The 22,444-nt window shown below is 45.3% G+C and overlaps 1 protein-coding gene across 1 annotated transcript; it reads right to left on the reverse strand.

Annotated features, from left to right (window-relative positions):
- Positions 1-2,864: 2,864 nt before the first annotated feature.
- Positions 2,865-17,644, reverse strand: fgfr4 (fibroblast growth factor receptor 4). Its single transcript, XM_048235018.1, has 21 exons — positions 16,954-17,644; positions 15,410-15,634; positions 12,714-12,895; positions 12,466-12,604; positions 12,313-12,363; positions 11,837-12,100; positions 11,496-11,585; positions 10,949-11,115; positions 10,692-10,815; positions 9,106-9,296; positions 8,806-8,944; positions 8,502-8,695; positions 8,210-8,355; positions 7,975-8,096; positions 7,747-7,857; positions 7,363-7,553; positions 6,275-6,397; positions 5,571-5,641; positions 5,065-5,202; positions 4,653-4,758; positions 2,865-4,509 (listed from the first exon to the last, which is right to left on the reverse strand). Exons 2-21 carry the CDS (start codon positions 15,501-15,503, stop codon positions 4,348-4,350), a joined length of 2,805 nt encoding a protein of 934 aa, XP_048090975.1. The 5' UTR covers positions 15,504-15,634; positions 16,954-17,644; the 3' UTR covers positions 2,865-4,347.
- Positions 17,645-22,444: the final 4,800 nt, after the last annotated feature.

Genomic DNA, 22,444 nt, shown 5'->3' on the forward strand with positions numbered 1-22,444 from the left:
TTCTGGTGCATTTTGGGGATGCCCAATACTTTAATTCAATCAGATTCATAGCCTACATTGTGATTTGTTGATATTGAGGCAGTGATTCCATGGAAAGGCTTTGGCTTCAGGGCCCCCTGATCCCTTGGGCCCCTGGGCCCGGTAGGCCCGTGCAGTAATCCATCCCTGTCACCGTGTGATCATAGCGCACAAGTGACAAATCTAGAAAGTATGATGTTGATGAACATCAGAAGAGAAGAGAAGATGAAACTAGAAGAAAAGGGAAATGAACCCTATGTGAAATTAATCCTGTTAATATACACCAGTGCAAACAAATATCTTTTATCTTCAGACTATCTTAAGCATCCACAATCAGAGCAAGGAAGTAATCTATCATTTATTACACTTACAATATCAGGCAGGTAGGGCAAAACAATGTCCTCTTATGGCCCATATATAACTGCTTCATGCACCCTATGGAAGATGTTTTGAGTGCTGTGTCTCCTCAGATAGTCTAGAAAGTCTCTGGTCATGATAACTAGCGTCCAGATCCCTTTACTACACATTGAGGCTGAATGTTCCTGCTCCAAGTCATCTTGATAGCATGTACTTGAATGTTTGTCATGGCTGATATGAGTGTTTGCCATGTGTTTGACAAAGATATGGATTGTTGGCCATAGATTGTTAGATTGATAGGCTGCGCTTTGAGTTAGTTAGGACAACAGAGTGAACTTTCAGTTTGACTGGTCCTCAGTCACTGATTGCCTGTTAATGATATTGTCACAGTAATTCCATGCAGCTACAGTAAGGGAAATATCTGATATAATGCAGCCTTATGATGTCACTGTTAACAATGGTATTTATAGTCCATACTCATATATTGTGCGTGTTTAGTGTTTTATAGACCAAAATAAGCACATGTTTTGTGCTTAAACATAATAAGTTTGTGTGTGTGTGTGAGAGAGAGGTGTGCATTCCTAGAATGTGCATGTACACTACAGTTGCATACGTTATGAGCCAACACTGTGCATGTAGACAGTGAGCCTTACTAGCTTTTCTACTCAGAATGCTCAATGAAGTGCCTGTACGAGGAAGCAAAGCAAAGTCAGTGTTTTAAATGCAGGCCCTGAACTTCCACTCGCACTGACCCTGAGATCATCCTACTCCAGTTGCACTGGCAGCTGGTTGCTCAATGTGCAGAGATAAGGGGCTACACAAGGGGGTCAGTGCACAAAAGACACACACAGCGAGGTGAGCTGGCACTGCGGAGGCCAAGTGTACACCAGATGGTTTGCAGTGGTGGGATTGCTTCAAAGGGGTCAGATAGGACACACTGACTGGAGACTCCGATTTGCTCTGTCTCTTGTTGCTGTTGCTGTGTTTTCTTGGCTAAAGTCAGTCATAGCCTCCACCGATTCACTTGAACTGTGATTCAAATCCTTCCCTTGATGGTTGTTGTTTTTATCAACCCACCGCAAGAAAAAGCAACAAAAAAAGTTTATGACATGCTTGGTCCTGTAGCCATAAAAGACAACAAAACAAAACCACAGCCTCCTTAAGAACATAACACTTCGGAGAAATCTCACCGCATGTATCAGAGACGTCTGCCTCTCCATCACCGAGGCGTACAGTGGCGTCAGACGTTATTTTCAGAGCCTGGACTGGAACTTCTGTCATGGGTCTGGATAAGAGCGCCTGCTTTTGGCCAGGGGTGGGTGGGTGTGGGCTGCATGTTATCTGTGGTGATTGGTGATTGGAGTGGAGAGGTGCCTTGATATACTGTAGTCAAACTGTGTGTGTGTGTGTGTGTGTGTGTGTGTGTGTGTGTGTGTTAGTGTGTGTGTGTGTGTGGAGGAGGGGGTGGTGGTGTTAGGCCTTGTGTCTTTCTCTCACCTTCTCTCTCTGTATCCCCCAATCTCCACCACCACCACCAATGCCTCTACTGACCCAAACGTGCATGTAAGGTATTCTGGGATGCGATGCGGAAGGAGGTGAGGTAAGCCCCTCTGCCCCCTTATCAGACTTGGAGCAGCTGCCTGGGGTTCTCGGGAGGACTGGAGAGACGGCCTGCTATCAGGCCCTGGAGGACCCCCACCCCCACCTCTCCGCCCCGTGCCCTACTCCCACCACCCTCTGACAGATTGGAGCCTCCACACGGGATGCCTTTTGGACTTTTGGTTTGTTACACATGAGTGATAAGACTGGGCCATGTGCCGCGGATGTGTTTGGCACTTAGAACACAGAGCACACGCCTCTGGGCTCTGACAGGGAAGGCTTATCCATACACTCATGTGTAAACACTGTGACACCAAACGAGAGATGGATACAAAAAGAAAGGAAGAGAGAAAGAAAGAATCTCATTGTACATAATGTAAGGAGAATTGTTTTAATATTTTAAATTACACTTTATTTAATATAAAACAAAACAATAAACAAATAAATTACATATTTTCTAAAATAATTCTCTCGATGAAAAAAAAATGCATAAGAACATCATAATTGTTTACAATTGTATTGGGAGAACATAAATGGAATGTCATGCAGACTTTTGGAGTATAAAAGCTGGTAATGAGGATGTAAATTTCATAGTATGACTGGGAAGGGCCACGGAGTGAAAATAAGACCCTTTTTAGAGGACTGTGGTTTGGTATTGCTTGAGAGGTCTTCTATTGGTGTAGCTGCCTTGCAAAACAAAACAAAAAAATCCAGAATTTGAGTGAGGTTGCTAATTTTTCTAGTCACTCATTCTTGTATGCACAAAGGGACGAGCCCCGCCTGCCTAAATTGCCTGCATGCGAACATGTTTACACAAAAACACACCTTTGGGGCTGAGAGACTGCTTGGAATTTGGTTCACTTAACTTGAGAAAAAAAAAAAAAGGGGGCGAAAACAAAACAAATGCAAAGCACTGGATTCTTATCAGCTCCCAGAGGTCTGGCCATGATCCCCCTGAAGGGCACTGCCAGGGGTTCACCCATAAAAAAGGGAGGCTTGACCAACCCCCTGTTAAAACATTAGCATTGTATATTAAAAAGATGGGGCAGGGATAAAGATGGGGCAGCTGGATGCATTTACATAATAAGGGCACCTCATTTGCACACAAGCTGTAGGAGAAGCTGCCCTCCCAACCCTTGGCTATCTCCCTCCCTCTCTCTCCATGTCTTTCCCTCTCTCTCTCCTGTGTGCCGCCTCCCTCCCCTCTTCCACCCCCTGCCATCTCAACTGTGGACACAGCTACAGCCATTAGAGGGGCCTTGGTCCCATTGTGCTACGCTGGCCTGTACTTGGAGGCTACAAACAAGCTGAAGTGGGGTAAAAAAAAAAGGGGGTCTGAGGAGACAATGGACAACTGCTTCACTTCAGCCCCTCAACACTGTCCCATGTCTCTACACTCCCCGCCCCCAACCACCACCACCAATGTTTTCCACCACATTCACTCTGAGTCAATTTCTTTCTTTTTTTACAGTGCTGACAGTAGAGGCTTCGCTTGTCTCCCAAGATGTGTCCAATGTGTTAGATTGTGTTAGACTCTGTGAGGCCAGTCTTTTGTTTTGCGTTTGGCAGCCACTTGTCCACTCCAGGCAGATGGAGTGGCATGAGAAACTACCAAGACAGCTTAGCAGATATGGTCCTGGCAGGATTGGCTCAGGCGATGCGTACAATGATGTGAGTGGCATACAACAACGAATATTTAAAAAAAGAAAAGTAATAGTCTTCTTTTGTCCTCTCAAAGCAGAATTACCTCATTGGTCTTCACCAGCGCAAGACCTTCACTTCATATCATTTAGAATAAGTTATAAAAGTAATTGTCTTTTTTTGTGAGATATGTACATATAATATTTTAATATATTTACAGGAAATCTAAAAATCAGGCACTGTATTGCTGTCACTACAGCAAATTAACACATGATTTCCTGAGATTTAAGACAGCTGTTTTTCTTTTCTTTAAATAGCAAAATGTAAAATAATTTTATATAGAGAGAAATTTATATTTAACAATGCTTTTCTCTTTAATATCAAAATAAATGTTCTTTTCTTAATTTGTAAAACACTCCAGTTTTCAATACTGTTCAGATACTTCAGGGGAGTTCTTACACGCTTATCTCCAACCAGCCTCTTCATGAATGCAACCAGGCTGAAAAGAAATGAAACCTGTACGTTTGAAGCAGCCATTTTCATTTGATTGTTGCTTTTCTTACTGTAGTGCCAAGCATCGCAATAATGTTCTTGGGCTGTAAGGCAGAGATGTCAACCTCTGAGTACCGCTGTTTTCTCGTGCAATCATGTTCAATGCGACATCATGTTCCGTCCGAGCAACTAGTGCCAAAAAGAGTCCAACACCGAGGTCAAGCTGTGCCTTTCCGCTGCCTATAGGTCTCTCCGAGATCGGACGTTGTGATAGCCGAGGAGACAAGGGTCAGTGGAGATGGCATCATGGGTAAAGACTGAATCATTGTCCGATGAACAAGAGCTGGAGGTGTCCTCACAAGATGGAGAGTACTGCTCAAATGGGGTGGACAAATCCAAGTACTGAAGAGGGAAAGTCGATGAAATGATATTCATTAGTCTACTTGCATATCAATCTTTTCTACTTTTTCAAGTTTTTTCAAGTTTTTTTTACAATTATAGTTTTTATTAAATGTTTCCCTTCAGTGAGAGCAGGGAGCACTTACCTCATCTGAAATGGACAGTAGAAGTCTGTCCAGCTCCTCTACCAGCTGTTTGAAGGTGGGTCTTTGTGTGGGAACGGCATGCCAGCACTCTCTCATCTTCATGTACCTGTAAGGATACACATAGAGTCAGATGAACAGGGAAGCCATCTCTTGGTCAATCATTAAGCTTTTTCATGACAGAGTAAAGTAGAATAGGAGAACTATAATCCCCCATGTTTGGGAGATTTATAGACCAACATAAATATGTTCCTCTAGCTCTACTGGTAGAACTAGTGCCAACAACACTGAGGGTGATGTGTTTGATAACCCTGGGAGCACACCGAATGAGAGAAATGTATGCTTGTACTGTATACTGTATACTGTATACTGTATAATTTTCGTGAAATATGAAAGGAAAGGTTTTGCTACTTACAGTTCATGTGTGCAGTTGGAGGGCTTGTCCATGCGATGGCCTTCCTTCAAGAGCTTGAAAAGTTCCTCCACAGGAATCCCAGGATAAGGAGAGCCACCCAGAGTGAAAATCTCCCACATTAGGACTCCAAAAGACCAGCTGGAGAGAGAGGGGGGGCACCACATGGGTCTTCATGTTAACACACAAATCACACATACTAACATTTAGGTGCACACACACACACACACACACACCATGCCAAAGTAGAGGGCCAGCCACGAGCTTGCACCCCTCGAACAAAATCCTCACAAAACACCAATTCATTCATTAAAAGGCTTATTTACGCTCGTTAAAAATGTACAAGGGCCAAATCGGGTTAATCTATGCCAGGGTGCTTTCCTCAGTCCAAATAGTATTCTGATTAATCGGAACAGGCCCTAGCATTCCATCTCTTTGGGGATTCCAGAGTTCCTTCCTGGTCAGCTGATGGTCTGGCTGGGTTGTGGAGATTAGTGATTATTACTTACACATCACTCTGGTGTGTGTAGACTCTGTCAAACAAGGCCTCTGGCGCCATCCATTTCACTGGCAGTCGTCCCTGCAATTAGAGGAGAACATTAGTATGTTGCATTAAACGGTCATTCTGTCATGTTGAGCTAGTTGCAACTTGATTGGAAGTACGACATGCGTGAATGTGCGTGTTTGTATCTCATTTTCTCTCTGATATACATAGACAAACACACACACATGCACACACACACACACATAAATAGACAGACTTGTCCACTCACAAAATACAAAATGTGCACGTATCTAATTTTCTCTCTGATATACATAGAGAAACAAACACACACACACACACACACACACACACACACACACAACAGCTCTGCTCTCTCCCTTGCTGCCCCTATAATCGAGACCCCTTCATCTAATTATCCCCCATTAAGTGATCTGCCAATCAGAGGCGACACATCAAACATCTGTCTTTAAAATCATTAAAGCTGCAAACACACCCCAGGAATGAAGGAAGGGGGTGGCATGGGGGTTGTGGGGGTGAGTGTGAGGGAGTCAGGGAGGTGGTCTGGCGCCTGAGACAGGGGGCGAACAGACTCCAGTGTTTACAAGAACAGAGACTGGGGTGGCTGGGAGGAGGATGAGCCAGCAAAAGTGGGTTCTTAAAAAAAGACAACCACAAATTTTTTTTTTTTTTTTTTTAAATATCACTCACGTTGGTTGTTTTCTTGTAGTAGTCGATCTGGTGAACTCCCCGGGCCAGGCCGAAGTCGGCGATTTTCATGACATTGTCTTCGGTCACCAAGACGTTCCTTGCGGCCAAGTCCCTGTGGATGCACTGTTGGGTTTCAGAGAAAGAGGGAAAGATGCTTAGAGAGGTCATATAATTACGAACACTAGGGCTCTGACAATGATGCAGAGGCCTGTGCAGGCCTTCATTCCTTGGGTTTTGTGGTGGTGGCATTCCAGACTAACACCGGGGGTTGCTATTCTTGCAAAAAAAAAAACACCAGTCCCCACACACACCAAAACAGGACAGATACGAATGCCTACATGTATGTTTCTGTATGTCACATAAATCTCTACTTTTTTAGCCATGTCTCGGCCCTGCTGCGCACAACTGTAAATAAACTCTGAGGTTTCGCCAAAAAATAAGAGCAGCCGCCCACCACCCTTCTCGTCCTCAGAGAGCTGGACGGCATGGATGTCATTAAGTTTACTCTGGTTTCGCATTCTAAAATAGACGCTGTATTTGGGGATTGGGGGTATGGAAAGGAGGAGAGGAAAGAGAGAGAGAGAGAGAGAGGAAGAAAGAGAGTGAGGAAGAAAGAGAGTGACATGTATACAATGAGTGGTTGAGAGAGAGCTAGAGTGGTAGAGGGAGAGAAAAAAAAAAGCAGGCCCCCAGTTTTTTTGCGGGCCCATAATGGAGGAGCGTTTCTCAGACGCTCACATTCTTAGCAGGCCACAAAAAGCTGGTAACACGATCTGTAGCCTTAGACTGTTTGCTAACAGATTTATGGCACTGCTAAAAGGGACAAAAGCCCACAGCGGAGGCGGGATGGGTCAGACAAGCGCCTAAACACGGCCACGGCACTCTCTCTCTCTCTCTCAGGGCCACTGGAGGAATGCCGGCGGAGGATAGTGTCAACGCCCGTCACTCACACACACACACACACGCACAAATGTGACTCGTTTTGATGAAAGAAATGGGGGTGTACAACAACACCCAACACTCGGGTGAACAACACTCTCAACTTTGAGGGTGGATCGGGGGGGTTGTTTCGGTGGCCTATGACTCACCCTATTGGAAGCCAGGTACTCCATGCCACGGGCCACCTGATAGGCACAGGAGAGCAGGTCCTTGAATGTGAGCTGCTCCTCAGGGACTTTGGTCACGTCAAAGGTGTAGTCCATTCCAGGCGGGCGGCGAGCTCGCAGGTACTCCCTCAGACTGCCCTTTGACGCATACTCCACCAGAACATACAGAGGACCTGAGAGAGAGAGAGGGGAGAGAAAAAAGTGGAAACCGGAGAGACAGACAGAGAGAGAGAGAGAGAGAGAGGGGGAGAGAGATGGGGGGTTGTTACATTCGTCTGTGAATTTGAGCTGGGGGCTGCTGTGTAAATTTGACTTGCTGGCGAGACAAAGCCACAGTGCCCATTTAGGGAGGGCAAACAAACTCACCATCTTGTGTGCAGACTCCCAGAAGGTTGATGATGTTCTTGTGTTTGCCCATGCCCTTCATGAGCTCCATCTCGGAGATCAGGTCGGCCAGGTCTTTGTCCGTGGCATCATCTGGATTAAAAGCATTGTATTGAGTATTGACTATTGTTCAAAACCAAGAACACACACACACTCATTGGAAGGTATTCTTTCGGAGCAGTCCATTTTGGATTGCTTTTGAGATGTTACCTTTCAGCATCTTGACAGCCACAGTGGACACCTGCTCTGGATTCTCTTTGTTGATGCCAAAAGCATCTGCTCTCACCACCTGACCAAAGCAGCCTTCACCCAGTGGTTTCCCCAAGGTCAAGCTATAAGCAGAGGCATAAAAAAAGACATTAAAAACACACAAATAAACAAGTGCGAGTAAATGGCAAAACCATTAGGGCGACAGTGAGAAATGGTCTGCTAGTAAAGCACTTACTTCTCCCTGGGGTACTCCCAGTCTGGGTCATAGGGGAGCTCAAACTCCATGACTCCAGCCAGCATCGGGGAGCAGCTGGACGACAGCCTGGCCACCCTCATCAAAGAGGCACTGGACTTCCCTGATGAGTTGGACTCCACAGAGTACTGGAGAGAATAGAAAAAAAATGTTTAGTTTTAATACATTCAACAAACTCTATAAATGGCTATAGAACCATGGACAGGTTAAACAAAATAATATGACACTTTCCCCATCTAATGCCAAGACCCAAAGTGAGCAGAGTCATGCATACCTGTCTACGAAGAGGGAACTTGGAGAGCTTCTGAACTGGTAGAACGTCGAACGGTTCTCGGCTTGGGTGGACCTGCATACGGCAAAGAACCACGATGATGATGGCCATCACCAGAGCCAGGACACCCGATGCATAGATGATGATGTCTGTGTACTTGGTCTCCATCTTCTCCACTTCATCTGCCACTTCCTCCTCTGTAAACAACAACCAACAACTAACAGGATGAGAACTGGTCTGCCGGTGTGTGTTAGGAGAACAAGTGAAGTGTCTGAAGTGAGTGATTGCTGAGTAGAGGAGGACTTACCAGAGAGGACCGTAAGCCATGCAGACTGGTAGGAGAATCCGATGGAGTTGCCAGCCAAGCATGTGTACTCTCCTGCATCCTCCATAGTGATGTTGGTCAGATACAGGACCTCCACCTCGGACATGTTCAAGCTCCCAGTCTAAAACAATAAGGAATAAAATAGTTACAACTAAGTAAGCATTTTGCAACACCTTTGAAGCACCTTCACATACAATACATGACATCTGTGCAATTGCAGTCAACCAAAACTAATGAAAACATTGCACGACACGGGTTCCACAGCTTCGTGTTGAGTGTTACCTTGAGGACTTGAACGTAAGGGATGCCATCTGGGCCATATCGGCTGCCATTCTTCTCAATGTGCTTGAGCCACTGGATGTGGGGCTGGGCATCACTGTACACCTTACAGAGGAACTGGGCATCACCCCCCACCACAGCGGTGATGTTGGCGGGCAGTCCAGCCTGCAGGATAGGCCGATGTGGGGAGCGCTCTAGAAACAGAGGGAGAGAGGGATGGTCAGCAGGGCTTTTCTCTCTGTGTTGAATGTTAGACTCTTTCTCAACACATACAATCTAAAATAAATGTTTATGTTTTACATTATCAAGTTATTTATACGTTTCACATTAAAAAGTCATTTTCTGGCTGATGTTTTGACTTAGTGATTGGTGACTTAAACAAAAAAATAGAAAGGAATATGCTGCCAAGTCACAACTCAGTTTCAAAAATCACACTCAAAGGTCCAAGTCAAAATAAGACCACATTTAAGCCAACTTCAGAGGAGTCACACACCACACATACACATACAGAAAGGGAGAGGGAGAATATCTGCAAAGCAGGGGAAAGCATGTTAAATGCTGAGAGTGCTAATCTGATAAGAATGCCAGACCAGTGAAAGAGATAAGCACTGCTTCCAAAGCTGGCCAGACGTCCACTAATTGGTTCCATTGGTGGGGGATTTTTGCCTACCCCCTTTCTTCCTATCACTCACTTTTTCACTCTCTCCCTCTTTCGCTCTCTATCTGTTTGTCTGTCCTCTCTGTCTGTCTGTCTGTTTAGCTGCCCTACACTCTCACTCTGTCTGTCTGTCTGTCTGTTTAGCTGCACATACTCTCTCCCTCTGTTTGTCTGTCTGTCTGTTTAGCTGCACATACTCTCTCCCTCTGTCTGTAAGCTGGCATGCTTTGATGACATGGAGCTTCTCTGCTTTTTTTTTCTTTTTCATTGTATGGGTCTTTCTACCCCCACCCCTTCTCTTTCTCTCTCTCTCTCTCTCTCCCTTTTTCTGCATGGAGACAGCAGTTGACCCCATGCTGGACTCTTAACAAACAGGTCTGTCACAGGTCAGGTAGAAAACTGGTCTGGACACTACCGCTCGCTCCGCTTCCAGGCCTGGTGGCACGCGGACCGACGCCAGACCCCCCAGTCCTCCCCCGCCGTGCCCCAGCCCAAATTTACTGCCCCCTCTCTCCACACTCATAGCGGACCTTAAATATTGCCACAGACATCTGAAAGCCACTGAGTCGACTCTGGCGCCTTTCGCCACATGCACCGCTTTCAGGAGCTGGGATGTCCTGTCTCTCTCTCTCTCTTTCTCTCTCTCTCTCCCTCCCTCTCTCATTTTTCCACCTCTCTCTTTCTCTATCTCTCTCCCTCCCTCTCTTTTCATGTCAGGCCTGCAGGCAAACCAGTCACTTCCAGCATGGCCGGCCACTCTGGGCCAGTTTGATTGTGATCTCCACTGACAGCTGCTGACCGCTGTGGACTGCCGCTGACTCCACAAAACTCAAAACTCCTCCTCAGACCCACAGACCTGGTGTGTTGTGTGTGTGTGTGTGTGCGTGTGTGTGTGTGCGTGTGTGTGTGTGTGTCTACGTCCGTGTCTTACCAAGCACATCCAGCAGGTAGCTGTGGGTGATGGAGCCAAACTTGTTCTCCACGACACACGTGTAGTTGCCCCGATCTGACGGAACCACACTCTCCATGACCAGGCTCCAGTGCTGGTGACGAAGCTGTTCAGCAAACAAAACATATTCACGTGTTATAGACATATTCATATCACTCTTGTTCTGTGTCAATGAGATACACCAAGATATCTTAAACACATTTACACCGACACACATTCCCTTTGGAGAGTCTATTCACCTTGATGCCCCCGATGCGGTGCTCGCCCCGGAACTCACGGCCATTCTTCAGCCAGCGGATAGTGGGTAAGGGGCTGCCTGTGGCAGGGCAGCGGAACTTGACCGTGTTGCCGGCCGGCACGGCGTAGAGCTTCTTCTCCATGCGCTGAGTGTGCGTCCAGTAGGGTCCTGAGGGACAAAAGAGAGGACAAGAGGAGACACAGATTAGCTTTACTGTCCACAATATAAAAAGGAAGGATGTTTTTCATTTAGATCTAGGTCTTTTTGTGTATGTTCAACTAATGTATTCTCCTCTACACAACACTTCACATCAGTTGACCCTAACTATGTCCTGATGCTTATACTGCTGTACCTTGCATTTATACCTTATACCACTTGACCGAAGCTATTTTGGCCAAGGCCGTGCATTGCTGAAATTCTGTAAACAAACCACTCTGCCGTCCTGGTCAATATTTACTAACAAGGGCAAATAATCCAGTCAACTATCTAAAAATAGAAAACCAAATAAAAATAAGAATCTGAGCATGTGCTTTGGCTGTACAACTGACCTCTACTAAAGTACACCTGGTCGTTCTCAGACTCTGTCAGCATGTCATCCAGGCCATTGTCCTCATCATCATCACCAGAGCCAAGGGAGTCTGATCATGTTGGACAAAGAGAACATGATGTTAGAGAAATGACCAGAAAGATTACATTATTATCTAAATCATGGCAAGCATTATGTATGGTCAGCATTGTAACATGTGGTATATGTATGAGTGACACTTTTGGACAATCATAAACTATGTAAAATGCAGCCCAGTACAGTATACAGTGTGTGTATGTGTGTGTGTGTGTGTGTGTGTGTGTGTGTGTGTGTGTGTGTGTGTGTGTCCAGTGATGTCCATACCTGCCACCATGATAGTGAAGTTACGCAGCATCTCCCGCGAGCCTCGCAGCATGCACACGTACACTCCTGAGTCATCGTAGGTGATGTCGACGATCTCCATGACGCCAGCACGGATGTGGATCCGTGTGCTGTGCTGCACGCGGGCATCGCCCTTGTACCAGAGCACTGACCCCCGGCGACCGCCATCACAGCGCAGCTTCAGCACATCACCTGGTTCCAGCAGCAGGTGCTCGGACACGTCGTCCAGCTGGTCCTCGGAAACATCTAGAAACAGAACAGAGATACATGAAACAAAGATACAATTCAAGGTCTGTTAGATTCATTAGTGAAGTCGCATGACAGTCTGCAATCAATGCAACTACAAATGTGCTTGAGGGCTTGACCAGAACTTCAACCCTAAATATGAACTAAACAGGTAATGCTTAACACAGGATAATTCTGAATTTTTCAACTCAACATTTGGCGGGTGTGCTTACCTTCTGCTGTTTCCAGACGGGCATTTGGCATCAGAGAAGACAGAAGTTCCTCTACAAAAAAAAAAAACAATCCAAATTCATTAGATGTCAGCAATACTTTTAGTGAGCCAAACAACATTACTGACTAAATCCAGTAGGAACTGATTGGCCTACCTGGGTAAACTTCTAGCCAGGCTGACTGCATGTACTGCCCAGAGGAAGTCTCTGCCTTGCACACATACTCTCCTGTACTCTCCATTGACACATTGTTGAGAGCCAGGACGTTCACCTTGGATATGTTACCTTGAATAGGCTGTGACAAAAAAAACAGCAAGCAAAATTAGACACAACTACATTGCTGCGTAAACTTTTCATAATAATTCATAACTGAAACATAATTCAGTGCCGGAATGTTCTTTTACCGTTAGAGCGCGCAGATGAGGTTGGCCATCAGCTCCCAGGAGGCCATCGTCCTTCTTGAGCCACTGGATGCGCGTGGAGGCCGGCCTGTGAACCTTACACACCAGCTTCACATTCCCCCCCACCACGGCCGTGGTGTTCTCTGGGAACCCAGGCACGAGAGGTGGACGGTGTACACGGTGGTCTGGAGACGGAGCGAGAGGAAAGGAGGGGGGAACAGAGAGAGAGAAAGTGAAAAAGAAAAAGAGAGGGAGCGTTAAGTGATTTATTTTTACTTTGGCAAGCATATGCAACATAACAAACACCTTTTCAGATTTTGCTGAGATTGACACGTTTAAGTTAATTTGCTTGTGCTGGAGGCTTACCAAAATACTATAGCATTAGACTGTGTAAAAATGACTCACGGACCATTTTGTGCAAGTTTATATAAGCAAAACACTCAAAGTAGTCAACAATGTTTTGGAACTGCAGAGTGAAACCAGAGGATTATTCCAAACACCAGATTTTGACGTCATATTGGTTGGTATCATGGCACCACAATTGAGACTGAGATTGCCAATGCAGCAGCCATTCTAACCACACACACACACACACACACACACACACACACACACACACACACACACACACACACACACACACACACACACACACACACACACACACACACACACACACACACACACACTCACACCTCCACTAAGCCTAGTCTCCAAAGTCACATTGGCACACTTGCTAATGAACTTCATGGGTCCAGCTGGAGAGTTGGCCTGTGTTTGACCTCTCGAATGGGTGTGAATGGCGGGAAGGAAAAATAACGCCAAACTCACAAAAACACACAAAGAGCGCTGGGCCATGAAATACAAGGATGGCCTCCTTACTCTTGAACTGAGCGAGAAAAACAAAATGGTCTGAAGGTAGCCCTTTAACTGTTTGCACTGGTAATTGAATTATTATTAAACATTTTGATAAATAGTTGTGAGATCGCTGACATGTTTTACATGTTATTACTGTAAATCATTTCAGCACTCATAGATCAATTTAGCAACTTGCCTGTTCCCTGCATAAACTCTGAGATCCCTCCTATACCTATACCCCCTGGATACCTCTAAGAAGAAAGGCATTCAATAAACAAACATATGTGTGTGTGTCTGTTTTTAAAAATAACTTTAACCCACCAGGCCTAGAGCTATAGCACAGCCCTGTGCTGTGCTGAACTCCCAGTTGTGCTGTGTCAATCTGCTGGGCCGCAGGTTACCTTTGAAACGATCACAGCCAGAGCTAACATCACAGCGCGCCTCCGTGCTTCCCTGAATGAACTCCTTGTGTATAAGCAATCATTAACCACTTGAGCTCCCAACTGGCTGACATTGGCTGGCCTCTCAGATCCTTCCTGCTACAGAGGGGCCAGTCATCGCTCAGGTCTCCTAACATCTTTTCCCCTTCTTTTTTGGGGGGTGGTGGGGGTTCCTACGCAAGTTACATTCATTTGACCCCCAAGTCACTTCTTTCTTGTTTATATGTGCTTTTTTCGACATTTCTTCTAGTGACACTGGCTGTGCTGGGTGGCTTTGCCTGTGTGTACGGTGCTGCTGTCTAATGACTCTAATGTCCTCTGGCAGAACTTCAGTGGAGCTTTGTTGAACCCCACCACGGGGTCCCTGAACCCTCTACACTGGCCCACGGTGAGCTTTAAGCTGGCAGCTAAGGTCAAAAAGGAGAGAGAGAGAGAGAGAGAGAGAGAGAGAGGGAGCATAGGATCCTTCCTATTCTCCTTCTTTGAGATACTTCCATCGTTGCCCTGTCCCTTTGTGCTAAATTTTCCATCAACCCTCCCCTCTCTCAGTCTGCTACAGCCATTTTTCTTCATTTGATCACACATTCAGCCTCTGTTGCAATGTTTTTCAGTTTTCCGTATTCCGTCTGATTATTTATGTTTCAATTTAAGCTTGTCTTGCATAGAGCATATTGACAATGCTGTAGTGTGTGTGTGTGTGTGTGTGTGTGTGTGTGTGTGTGTGTGTGTGTGCGTGTGCGTGTGTGCGTGCGGTGGGGTGGAGTGGGACTGGGGGCACTTAGTGGTGAGTGCAATCAATCTACAGCCATCATAACAAACATTTGAGGCTGAATGCTCACCTCTGAAAGCACATACAAAACCCGAGACAAGTCATGCATTTGTACAGAGAGAATAGGAACCACAACCCCCCCAAAACACACACACACACACACACACACACACACACACACACAACCACTCACAGCTGGCACCAGGCCAGACAGATTTACACTTCCGAGCCTCAGGGCTTTGGCCGGATCAGGTAGCACAGTTACGCCTATGAGAAGAGGAAAGAGGAAGAGAGGAAGGGGGGAGAATACTAGAGCCCTTCTCCGGAAAATGATTACAGCCCCCCTCTACTTCACGTCACCTTCAGTGGAGCTCGATGGCACCTCTCTCCGGATAATGGGTTTATTCACAACCCCTCTTTGCCATAACTGTGGAGACCATGACCTACTGTTTTACGCCCCCGTAATGCCCCTGGTCAGGGCTCAGATAAAATTATGACACAATTAAATAATAAGCTGAACTACAGTGGGATAACTTAGCAATACATGTACACTGACCATTTACCCACCCCATACACACAAATAGTCCCAAAAATAAGCATTGTATGAATGATATGAACCATATAGAACATACCTTTGGTTTGAATCTCTTCTGTTGTGACAGCCCTTCCCCAGGAGTAGTCCACCACACAGACGATCAGTATGAGGACCTTGTGGAGATAAGCCATCTTGCAGACTGGATGGGTCTTCTCTTGCTTGTTCTCTGATGGGGGTGCAGGGGAGGTCAGAGCTGGCCTGAGGAACCCTCAGCAGCTGGTGTACGGCATTGGCAAGCCCAGTGCCTCGCAACCCCAATCACCTGTGGCGATGAAATGAAGGAGATAAAAATCTGGATCAGGCATTGCACTCGACTGACATGTTTCCAGGCATTGACTGCGGGGAGATATGGGTGTTTGTTCACGTACCTGAATGTGAGACACTTCACCACTGTCTTATCCGCCTATGAATGTCCTCTACTGAATATGCAAGAGCGGCAGTTTAGAAGCTGTTGCGCGTGAACGGAGACTGTGCATGGGCTGTTTTAATTGACAGTCTGGTCAAATTCGCTATTTAGAATGGAACGACGAAGAGAAAATACTAAAATATGAATTAACACTGACCATTCCTACAATGAAACCATTAGGACAATTAAGTAGTGAATCATTTACTGCGTATTTCAGTTCAACTGAATGTTTGTGACGGCAAAGGCTATAGGCTCTTTCTGTCCTCGTTTAGCGAGTTGATGTTAAGTGGTTCTCGTTAAAATTAATCAGAAAAGCAACACGCTGGGTGTTCGAGTTTATCTGTCACTTTTGTTATGCATAGCATGGCACAAAAGTCCCATTCTTTTTAGAAACACCACAGCACTGCCACGAATAGCAGTTACAGTCTGTTTATACTGGAAGGGTAGCTTTCATTGCGTGACGAGATCACAATAGGATAGGAGAAACGAGACCATGCAGAAATTATGGTTTAGTGGAAGAACTGAAAAGGGACGGAGTTGAAAATCACAGCAAAGTTGCGGCCAAGAAGGCGGTTAGCCTACCCCGGGACTGTTTGATAGAAAAAGTCAAAGTAGCCTACCGAAAATTATTTTAAGCCAATCTGTATGCAACCGTTGGGCTTTTAGGCATGCACTAGAATTATTCATGTTGAGTTGTTCATTTACACGGCAAAAAAATTGATGTGTGGTCCCTTTCTTTGAACATAGATACAGCAATGTTTAACCACCACATACATTGTGAGAGAGTGGCAAACAAAAGTAAGAGCACAATTGAGGGGTAATAAATTAAACGCTCGATCACCAGCGTTGTTTGACTGAGACAATTGATTTGGTTAAAATATAACTGTTCATACTGACATAGGCTACGTGATACACTTTGCATAACACAAGTTATAAATGAAATGTATCAGTTAGTTCAGAAATAGTAACACAATAACGACAACTTTCTCAAGTGTTCTAAAGAAGTAGGCTAGGTAAGTTACAGTATAAAACCTTTCCTTGAATAATTTAATAGGCTACATGGTAGTAGGCATCATTGCAGCGTTTAAAATATAAAAAAGTTGGACTTTTAGAATTGTTAATGAGAATTGTAAGCAGCCAATCCTAATTCAAATTTCATGCAAAAAATGTCATACCGTATTTTCGTTCAGTGCTGTTATAATCCTTGGCGAAATTCGATTAGTGTTCTTTGCAAAAATTAGCCATTGGTCCGAGGTACGATTTTATTTCCAAGTCTTTGTGAAAGTGAAGTCACTTCAGTGGCGAACATATAGATCCATTAATAAGAAAACAATATTGAGGACTTTAGTGTCCAGACGCCAGATTGAACTGATCCTTGATACAGTGCGCAAAGTCCAACTCCTCACTTGATTAGATTCTTGACGCCGGATAAAGCGCTGTTTCCTCGACTCGACACGAGTGCTCCCGAAGCAAAATACCCGGCTTAATCCACATGAAGAAAAATATGTGAAAAATAAAAATCTGTTTTGATGTTTCTAGTCCATTGAACGCACATAGAACGTTTCCACGAGAGTTAAAAACTAATGTAAACGGTACAGAAGTCGTCCGATGAAACGTTAGTGCGACCCTCCAAAGCGCCTCTGAGGCTATGAATGAGGGACCCAAGAGCAAGGCTGTGAGAGACCACCTTGGTAATGTTCACGCGCAAAGCGATTCAGTCTTCTTGAACCCAAGCAGTTCCTGGATGGTTTGCCACACCAAATGAGCTAAGTGAGTTTTAAAATCAGTCCGGCAAAGTCTCAGTTAGCAGCTCTCGGGATTCGTAGCAATGCTCTGTTGGCAGTCGGACTCCCTACTCACCGCTGTCGCTTCACAACAATGGACTAAAACGAGGGAGAGCAAGGGGGAGGAGGGGTGGACAGGCTCCGAAACCCCCACCCCCAAACAAATCCCTACACGCTGTCCCCGGCGCCCAATATAAAAGGTAGATACTACAGAGACAACTTCATAGTGCAACCATGCGGTGCTTATGCGAATGTCGAACGAGACATCATTTTCACATGGTTACTTATTGCCTTTCTGTTTTGAAAAGAGCATGGTAAGCCTTTACTGCTGGTGAGTGACTAGGCCTACTGAAGAACGTAAACAACGTTGTTACCTCATTCCAAATATCTAAATTCATAGAATAATCGCTAATTGCGTTCTCTCCCATTTTTAATTGATCATAGGGCCTATGTTTCTTGCCTCTATTTGCAACAAGGTAAATTAGCAGCTTGTTAAAACAAATAACGCATAAAATTCCATTCATACCCTGTCATTATAAGGTACTTGCGTACTGTATTCAATAGCTGTGAATTGCCCTGGCTCCTAATTGCATCATTTAAATAGGCCTTCTGTCATCAGTAATCCTTTTAGTTGCGCCGCATTATAACACGCCTTAATTGGTGTAGCCTTTAAGGACAGTCACGTTTTCTGTGTTCTCCTGGGTAATTAAGAATTGAACAATTAATAGTGTAAAGGTTTTGTTTTATTCCCGAGGACCCCACTGCGCAAATAAAACTATTTTGGACGTCCAATTTTAGGGTCAGATTGCCAGATGACGTCTTTTTTTGCCGACATTCAGTAGGCCCTATTGACATCCACAGGACCTCTGTATAACGTTTAAAATAGGTAGTTAGATAATCCTCTTGAAGTCCAAATGGGGACATGGATAGACGTCGAAATAGCCTAGACCTAGTTTGCACATCCTGCAGTCTTCCAGAATTGGTCTTGGGCCAACAGATGCAATAAAATACATGATCTGCATGTCTAATGACGTGCAGGTCATGTTATGCTGGTATGCCGTTTTTTGCCCACTCAGTATGGTGGATCGTACCATTACCAATGCGTTTTCTCTGAGGGACAGATAGATGGGCAGAGGGGGGGAGAGGGTCGACCGACAGTGAATCCGGTGTTTCTTTCTTTCCCGTGGGGCTCAAGCCTCCCTGCACTATTCTAGGCAGTAATTTTCTGCTTGAGTGGAGAGCACCTACCATGCGCAGACAATGGTGTGAGAATATGGCTCCGATCCAAACATACGCGCGAGATCAAGCGAGCGTTACCCTGGTTTTAAGGGAAAGACTTCAGCACGTCATAGTGTTGTATAGGCTACTGTACGTATAGGCTACAGTACATTCAGAGTTTAGAGTACAGTAGTGATAACGACATATGATAGGACTTGAGGGAGTTTGACTTTTAAGATCATTCCGTGTGATGTGAATTGTTCAATTAAATAGTAGTGTCTCCTTCAGTTATTGCCTTCTGTGGTCGTTGTGGAGACTGGAGACTGACGTGCCTCTCTTTCTCTTTTTCTCTCTCTCTCTCTCTCTCTCTCTCTCTGCCTGTGTGCTATATGGTCTTGGCAAATAACTGCCTGTCTTCACCATCTTGACATTGATGTTCTGAAGCCCCCTCCAACAGGGAGCATGTGTGCCAAAACTCTACAGGATGTATCCTTCATCAACACACACACTTTCTCTGTTTCTTTTTGCCTGTCTGTCTTTGTCTTTCTGTTTCCCACTCTATATCCCCTGTCCTCTTCTCCTTCATGATGTCCTTGAAAACCGAAGACATTCCACCCAACAATGGCTGATGTCCCCCTCTCAAACATGAGCAGAAGCATGCACACAAACACACACACACACACACACTAGTCCTCTCAAAGCCGAAGCAGATCAACAAACATCAGCCTCAGTTCTCAAAATCCCAACCCCCTCACCCCAGTCTCCTCCTGCACCCCCCCCCCCCTCAACCCCCACCTCAGGCCTTTGTTGCTGGCAGCTGAATCTGAATGCCCCATTAAAGCTTATTATAAGTAACTCCTCCATGTGCTGTTAACCATCCTCTTAGCCACTCTCCTGCTCAAGACCACTACCTAAGAGCTTTTCCGCAGCTTTGCCTGTGTTATTCTTGTCTATATAGACTATGTGCAATTTCACACAATACGATGTTTTCATGAATCTTTGTTACAAAGGGGTTCATATCTGTCTTACAGAGGAAAAACATGTTAGGGGGGTCATTTTGTGGGTTCAGGATGTATTTTCCATTCTCCTCTTGTGGCAACAACATACATTTAAACACATTTGAGAATTAAATCATCATCATTCGTAGTATTTGTCTTAGTCTGTTTCCTCAGTGTCTCATGGAATGGAGTTGTAGGGCAGCTCTGCATTCACCCCCACATGCCAAGGCAGAGTCTGTGGACCGTGTGACATCTCACTCCTTTCTCCCTCAGTCCCCCACTGCCTCAAGTCTCCTCTCCTACCCCCTCCATGTTTTCTTAGAGGACCCTTTTTTGGGAGGGGAATGCTTGCCACAGGTCAGGTTTTACAATGTATTTAGTGAAAGTCAAAGTACACAAATAAACGCGGTTGGCCGGCCAGGGGAAGGCTGGACGCCGTAAAAGCAGATAAGGGGCCGAATGTTTGTCAGGCTGGCAGTCAGGCTGGCAGTCAGGCCGGGGAAACAGAGGTGTTAAACTCCTCTTAGATTTCCCACATCAGCCCCAGCTATGTTTGGAATCTGGGCTCCATAAAATGTGCACTCCTCACAGTGCAGGGATGAAGTTTCCCCCAGCCTTCCTCCCCTTCTCCAGGGAGCCAGCGCAGTCTCCCCAGCTGTCAGGAAATCGCGGTGGATTGGATGTTGATCTGGTGTTATTGTGGATGATATTGGTGTTGATATAGTGATATTACTGCTCGCCCCCACCACCACTGCCCATCTTACCCCCATCTCTACCTTACCCCAATGTGGTTAATGGACCACTGAGAGGCAATGCCTCCTCCGTGACACTGTTGTTGTTCAGACTGGCGACTGCACTGTATTTAGTTGGCATCCTATTCAAGGAAAAAGAACAAACTAATTTACCCCCTTATCCCCTCCCATACACACACACAACACAACACCCTTTTTCTCTGATTACATTACTGATAGGCAGATTCCATTCCATTCCATTCCACCCCACCTCTCTGACTGAGGCACCTTTTAAAAGAAAAAGTGTTTGATAGCAGTGATACCAACATACTTATGCTAATGCAAAGGCTCTGTGTGACTAAAGAGGGCTGGTTGGAGAGGCTGAAAGCGGTGTGGCTATCAGTGGCTGGTTGATGAGGGCTATCTGTGGCCAAGGTTTGAATAATCACCCCCAGGGCCTTTTCTCTCTTGCGGAATGGCTCAGAGAGTGGACAAGCGGACACCGAGAGCAGGGTGGGGCTGGTCGCTCATTACTGACCCAATGCGAGGTGGCCCCGGCCCCATTGTCCACTGGTTGGGTTAATTATTACCTAAAGCTGGCCAGTTACAATGGAGACTGCAGAGGGTCTCTGCTTTTGTGATGTAAGCGCAGTTGTGCCTCTGCTGCCAAAACAACAGAAGCTGAGAAAGAGATAAGAAGTGGGAGAGGGAGAAAGGGAGAGAGACCTGATCACCCCACCCAAGTGTTTTCATAAAGATGGATATCATGCCGTCCACTGTTTTTACTTGTTCCCTCTCCCTTTCTTCTATCATTTTCTTTCTCTCTTTCTCGTTAGGGGAGTCGTCGCTGCTCCCATGGCCAGCGTGAACCCTCTCTGAACCCTGCCATTTGTCACTGGCTTGATTGAATGTGTTCATCATCTATTACATTTTGTGAAAGGCAGGTTAAGAGTTGGTGTGTTGTGTGAAGGGTTAGTCTCCCTGGTTACCCTCTCCACTGGTAACCTATATGCATGCGGTAACATAGTAACAGATGCTCCAGTGGTTTGGTATGATCAGTCATTCTGTTACCATTCATGCTTAGTCAATACCTCATGGGAATGCTACTAAAATATGTATCAAGCTGTTTGTTCTGTTACAAACAGGAAGGATGTGAAAGTGTGAAAAAAGTGAAACAATATTTATTTTATTCCTTTGTGTGTTTGAGAGAGAGTGTGTTGGTGCTTACATGTATTTTGGACATTGTATGTGCTTGATGGGGATTTCAGTTGATTATTAGACCCTCCCCCACACACACTCTGAAGAGTGTATTAGGAGAATAGAACACGTCATTAGCTTGACACCTCATTGTCTCACAGTCATTGTTCCCATTGTGGCTTGTTTTTGCACCCTGTATCGTGATGTTTGTTTTTGAAAAGCTTGCCAAAACAAGAGGGAATTAATCGCTCACGTGCTCTCTCGCTCTCTCGCTCTCTCTCTCTCTCTCTCTCTCTCTCTCTCTCTCTCTATCTTACCAATATTCAACATTTTCTGTACAATTGTTTCCTTTTCATTCAGGTGTGTTTCAAGATAAAGTAATAACTGCAACATATACCTTTTCTTTCATTTCAATTATGTCCTTCTCCGTGCAGATAATTCCATAGTAATTGATTTTCTGTCCACTGGTTTCCCAGAGTTCTTTGTTGGTCCACACTTTTTTAAGACCCACGTCAGATTCCCATGGATCTTATCTTCATGAAGACAATGTTACAGTATGCTTTTTCAGTGACTCTTCACACAAGCACAAACTGTACACACTGTGCTGCTTCCTTGTTTGGATAACCAAAATGAGCTCTGTGCAGATCAAGGTCTTACAGAGAAGGACAAATAAATGTGAAAATGATTGGATCCAGAGCCGTTTCCGTGCGTAATTGTTCGAGTCGGGGATATACACAT

This window comes from Alosa alosa, chromosome 2, assembly GCF_017589495.1.
Source record: "Alosa alosa isolate M-15738 ecotype Scorff River chromosome 2, AALO_Geno_1.1, whole genome shotgun sequence".
In the NCBI taxonomy this organism is placed as follows: domain Eukaryota; kingdom Metazoa; phylum Chordata; class Actinopteri; order Clupeiformes; family Clupeidae; genus Alosa; species Alosa alosa.

Coding starts and splice junctions, on each gene's coding strand:
- fgfr4 (XM_048235018.1), bottom strand. CDS start 15,503: ATGGCTTATCTCCACAAGGTCCTCATACTGATCGTCTGTGTGGTGGAC. Junction 12,364..12,465: donor CTGGCTAGAAGTTTACCCAG/GTAGGCCAATCA, acceptor TTTTTTTTGTAG/AGGAACTTCTGTCTTCTCTG. Junction 7,858..7,974: donor GGCTGTCAAGATGCTGAAAG/GTAACATCTCAA, acceptor CTTTTAATCCAG/ATGATGCCACGGACAAAGAC.